The sequence below is a fragment of the Hipposideros armiger genome, unplaced genomic scaffold (genome assembly GCF_001890085.2).
Source record: "Hipposideros armiger isolate ML-2016 unplaced genomic scaffold, ASM189008v1 scaffold_857, whole genome shotgun sequence".
NCBI lineage: Eukaryota > Metazoa > Chordata > Mammalia > Chiroptera > Hipposideridae > Hipposideros > Hipposideros armiger.
The window spans coordinates 644,144-649,800 of record NW_017732207.1 but is presented as its reverse complement, the minus strand read 5'-3'; the positions used below and the strand labels follow the sequence as shown (position 1 = coordinate 649,800).

Here is a 5,657-nt window from a genome sequence, read left to right as displayed (position 1 = left end):
TAGATTTTGAAGGAAATTTCAACTAGAAGTTCTAAACACACTGAACAAAACATGCGAAGACTCTTCAAAGAGAACCACTTATTCTAAGTACAGTAATACCTTTGTTTGTGAGTAACATGTTTTGCGAGTGTTCTGCAAGATGAACAAACATTTATAATACATTTTAACATGGTAAACAAGCGATGTCTTTCAATACAAGTAGTTTGTTTCTGGAACAAATTGTGCTTGCAAACCAAGGCATTACTGTGTTAGAAATGTTTGCTCGTCTTGTGGAACACTTGCAAACCAAGTCACTCGCAATCCATACTGTAATGATGTCCAGCTGGATGACTTAAACTCAAGCAAGCTTTTTTTTAAAAAAAAAATTTGTAACTTTGCTATTATTTTATAATTACCCACTTAGTAACCAACTTGCAAAAGCAATCAAATATCATTCTGGGCAGGTGCTGAGAATCCCTCTCCAGGGAAATGCTCCATATTGATAATGCTCTTCCTCCTGACACCCTATGAGGCAAAGATAGATCTGAGGATTCCAGTTTGCTGAGGTTTCTTTTGATTGAGGTCTTTGCCTCCATCCTGACTCATTTTTTGAAGGCTGCTGAGTGCCCGGGTGCTGAAAATGAAAAGTTAACTCGGGCAAAGGGCACATGTTTCCTCACTCATTGGACATTTAGTGTGCTCAGTATAATCTTATTTTAATGGTTTCCAAGTTTATTTCAACGTGCTCTCCGGAAAGGCGCATCTTTTATACAATACAATTTAGTCAGGCGATGAAGATATGCACACAAGACATCAGAGGTCGAATGGATGATAATTTTAACAAGGTGAGCGATTGTGGTAGTTTATTCCCAGCTGGATTCCTACAAAGGAAAAGTCTCAGACTTAGAAGGAATGGGACACTGCTTTGCCTGATCATTGTGAGTGCTTCTGTATATTTTCTCCACACTGTCCCAAATTCTTTCCATGCTTAAATACACTTTCTCATTCATACTTCCTCATTCCTTGTATTTCTGCTCAATTTTTTAGTTCCAAATTGTCCTTCACAGAGGTTTGCCTAATTTTATTGGTTTTTCCAAAGAATCAGGTTTTGTACTCATTTATCAATTCTAGAAGTTTATACTTAATCAATTCTCTATCTCTATTAATTTCTTCCTTTTGCTTTCCTTATACTTCCCTTGTGGTTTTCTAGCTTCTTGAGTTAAATATTTATTTTATTTTCATGCTTTTCTGCTCAATAAGAGCTTAAATCACCAATTTTATTCTGAGTAGTTTTTTTGTCCACATCATTTAAATTAGGATAATTTAATTCCTCCTCATCAATATTTCTTAAGAGTTTGCCATTTTGATTTCCTTTTAGAACTAGTAATTATTTGGGAGACTTGTTTAAACAATTTCAAACGGTTTGAATTTTCTGTTTACCCTTTCATTATAAATTTCTAATTATATTTCATAATAGCTCAGTATAATTTCTTTATACTGAAGTATAAAGTCTTTAGTTTATTGACAGCCTCCTTATGGTCTGGTTGTTTTAGTTGGCTTGGGCTACTGTAACAAAAATACCATAGACTGGGTAGCTTATAAACAACAAAAATGTATTTCTCATAGCTCTGGAGCCTGGAAGTCTGAGGCCAGGGTGTCAGCATGGTCAGGTTTTAGTGAGGGCTTTCTTCTGGGTTGTAAACTGCCATCTTCTCATTGTAGCCCCATGGCAGGGAGCAGAGAAGGGGAGCCAGCTCTCTTGTGACTCTTATAAGTGTAATAATCCCATTCATGAGGGCACAACCCTCATGACATCATCTAATCCTAATCACCTACCAAATATCTCACTTCCATATGCCATTAAATACGGGAGGGGAGGGTTTCAACACATGAATTTTGGGGAAGCACCAACACTCAGTCTATAGCACAGGTATTTGACCAATCTTCATAAATGATAATAATAGACCCTTACATAGTGATAGGCAGTATTCTAATTGCTTTATATGCATTCACTCATGAAATCCTTACAATAATTATATTTTATAGATGAGGAAACTGAAGCAACAAGCATTTGCCCAAGTGATTTTCTCCAAGTTGTACAGCTAATACATTACAGAACTGATATATAAACCTTGGGTTTGGCTGCCAAGTCCATGATTTTATCATAAGATGATAAATGTTCCAAAAACATTTGAAAAAAATAAGATTTTCCCCTCCATATGGCATTTTAATATTTTGGAAAGGTTTTTATTCTAAACACTTTAGCCACTATCTATTATAAACCTCTTTGCAGTGGAATGACTCTGCTTGAGGAGATAGCCATATGATTGAATTAACAGATTAAAAAAAAAAATCTCTCAATGCTGTTAATTACATTTTTCTCATCCCCCAAATGTGATTTCTAGGCAATCACAGAAAACTACCTGAGTTGTTTATAAATAAAGGTGATGGTTTGCATCAGACCATCTGGGCATCAGAAAAGTCAGGAAGCAGAGGGTACCTGAAAGCGGAAGGAGTCACTCTGGGCTGGGACTCCTGAGTGCCTGTACCACACGATGCCTTCATTGATGTCTTGCTGGGTGAAGGTGCTGGTGGGGGTTGCTGTCCTCCCATCAGGCAGGTGTTGTCCTTCATCAGTAGGGCTGTCTGCAGGCATATTAACCAGAAGGACCACCTCCCCTACGAAAGCCACATGGTTAGTGAGGATCCCTGGGAAAAGTAAAATTAAGTCAGCTCTCATCTCCTTTTCTACCACTTTTTTTTTTAACAGAAAAGAAATGAGGTACTTCTTTACTCTTATCTAAGGTGAAGGAAAGAACATTAACACAGAATTCAACAGATATTATCGGATCCACTACTAGATATAAAATTCCTAGTCCTTCAGCTAAAAGAACTAAAAGTCATTCAAAGACAACTCATGCATAAAGTTACTGACTTGTATCTATTAAAATTACATAAGTCATGAACACTGCAAACAAATCCTCAAATACTGAGCTTTGAATGAATATGCATTTCTACCCTTTCTGTGAACATAAAATGCTTTCTAACCAGAAAGTGTTTGGTGTAAACACAATGGAAAATTAGAAAAAATTCAGAGAAAGTTATCCTTGGGAGAATTCTGTACAACGAAAATAATAATAGCTAGGGGCCAACCGACTGGCTCAGTTGGTTAGAGCACGAGCTCTGAGCAACAGGGTAGCTGGTTTGATTCCCACATGGGCCAGTGAGCTGAATCCGAGCTGAGCTGCTGCTGAGCTGCCAACAGGTGGCAGGATGGCTCAGCTGGTGAGAGTACATGCTCTTAACAAGTTGCCGGTTAGACTCCCACATGGGATGGTGGGCTGGGCTCCCCGTCCCCACTTCCGCAACTAAGATTGAACATGGCACTTTGAGCTGAGCAGCCGCAAGATGCCAATGGGTGGCCAGATGGCTCAGTGTGCAACAAGGTTACTGGTTTGATACTCTCATGGGATGGTGGGCTGCGCACCCCTACAACTAAGACTGAAAGTGGTGACTGGGCTTGGAGCTGAGCTGCGCCCACCATAACTAAGATTGAAAGATAACAACTTGACTTGGAGCTGATGGGTCTTGGAAAAACACAATGTTCCCCTTCCCTAATTCCCCAACACTGTTCCCCTCCCCAATTTCCCAATAAAAATCTTAAAAACAAACAAACAAAAGAATAATAATAGCTAACACTGGAAAGTTTATGGCTGGCATGGCATGAAGCACTTTATGTGGTGGTTTAAACTCAGCTTCACCTCAACCAGTTGTGTGAGCTCACTTATTTATACTCCATAAACCTTTGTTTTTCACTGGTAAATGAGAATAATAGTCCACACTTCATAGGTGTAAAAAAAGAATGTTGGCTATCCTTATTGTTATGTTATTTAATCCTCTGAAGATGCTATTCTCATCTCCATTTTAAAGACAAAGCTCTTTAGGCTCAGAGCAGTTCAATAACTTGTTGAAGGTCACACAAATGATCAGTGGAGGAGCTGGGATTTGAATTCGAAGCTCATATTCTTGGTCATAAAACTCTGTTAGCAATCATGATTGTTTTGTGTTCACAGGCCAATATTTACCCCGATAAATAACTGATCGTGTTTTCTAGCCTTTCATTCTCTAAGCTTTATTAGAATTGAAGCAAGGAAATCTAAATCTAAACAACACTGCCACCAACACCAATCTGTTCCTATTGCTTATTCTTCACCTGAAGCTACTATATTTTTAAAGTGAGATTGCAAATACAGAGGTGTTATAGAAACAATTAAAATTTCACAAGGAGAATACACATATGCCTTCAAGTGAAGACCAAACAGGACAATGGATAAACTGCTGAAAACAGAAACTTTGTTCTGGTGAAAATGCATCTAACAATAAATATGAAAGAAGCTTCTCTACCCGTGTGTGTGTGTGTGTNTGGCCATCCAAAGGCTGGTGACCGATCTCCCCTGGGAAGAGCACAATGATCACAATACCAACATGGGCCAGTGAAGCAACATCCTCCACAACTAGACTGAAGAACAAAAGGACAGCAACTTGTTTGTTCACCTTCCCTGATTCCCCAATGCTGTTCCCCTCCCACAATTCCCCAATAAAATCTTTAAAAACAACAACAACATAAAACAACTTTCAATGGGATAATTCTACTTACCTCTCTGGATTCAGCATAAACATCACCTTCTCCAGGAAAGTTTTATAATAGAAAGGAAACTTCTAATAGGGCTTCTAAAAAATGGAATAACAGTTTCTCCAGCTAGGTGGAGCTATCACTGGCTAAATAATCATACCCAAATGGTACTGATTAAACAGACATAAGCCTGAAATTCCTTCCAACCACTCAAGAAGAAGCCCTGTGACTGTTTGCGATGCTGTGTAAAGGACAGCAGTAATGGGTGAGAGATCGAAGTGGATTCCATGTAACTTTCCTTTCACTCTGGAAATTGCAAGCTTCTTTATTAAGTCAACAATAAATGTGTTTACAGCGCTGGTATTGTCTGCTTTCTGGGTAGGGCATTCACCAGATACAAAAACAGGGCACTCCATCAAATCCTGTCAGCGTGCCTCCCCCAAGCGGAAACCATGAGCCCTCCCATCCCACTCACAGTCATATGGAGAGATGCTCCCTGAGAGAGCTGAGACGCTTCAGGCGTCTGTGGTAAGATCGCGATGTTGAACAGCTGGCTGTCCAGGTGGGTGTGGACATCTGTGGCACTAGACACCTGGAAAGAAATGTCATACCAGTGAGCCTCTGTTGGGCAGAGCATGTCTGCATGTGTTTATTTTCCCTCCTTTAAACCATCTATCTTTGAATTCTATCTGCTCCTGCATTACAATTTTCATTCTGCTGCTTGTACTTTAATATTAATTTTTACTGATTATAAAAAGTGTACATAGTCATTTTAAGCAATCTTGAAAATGCTGTAAAATAAACATAAGAAATAAAAAATCATCGAGAATTTCACTACCTGGAAATTAGTTAACATATTGATGCATTTTAATTTAATCATTTTTCCTATGCATGCATGTCAAACTTTATATACAATTGTGTATTCTAAATTTTTTACTGACCATAATACTATGGTATTTTGCTAAACATTCTTGAAAACATTAATTTTTGATAGCTACATAATGTCTCATTATGAGCATATATAACACACATATATATATACATA

At 38.3% G+C, this 5,657-nt stretch overlaps 1 protein-coding gene across 3 annotated transcripts in view; it reads right to left on the bottom strand.

Moving 5' to 3' along the window:
• Positions 1-778: 778 nt before the first annotated feature.
• LOC109374692 (extracellular matrix protein FRAS1-like) overlaps positions 779-5,657 on the bottom strand; it is a 320,228-nt gene continuing 315,349 nt past the window's right edge. Inside the window, exons 30-31 of one of the 3 annotated variants that reach the window (XM_019629460.1) lie at positions 2,480-2,688; positions 779-860 (exon numbers count right to left, since the gene is read on the bottom strand). In XM_019629460.1, coding sequence (XP_019485005.1) covers positions 843-860; positions 2,480-2,688 — 227 coding nt within the window. In that variant the 3' untranslated portion in view covers positions 779-842. The remainder of the gene's footprint in view (positions 861-2,479; positions 2,689-5,657) is intronic. The other 2 variants (XM_019629458.1, XM_019629459.1) reach the window with 2 other exon arrangements.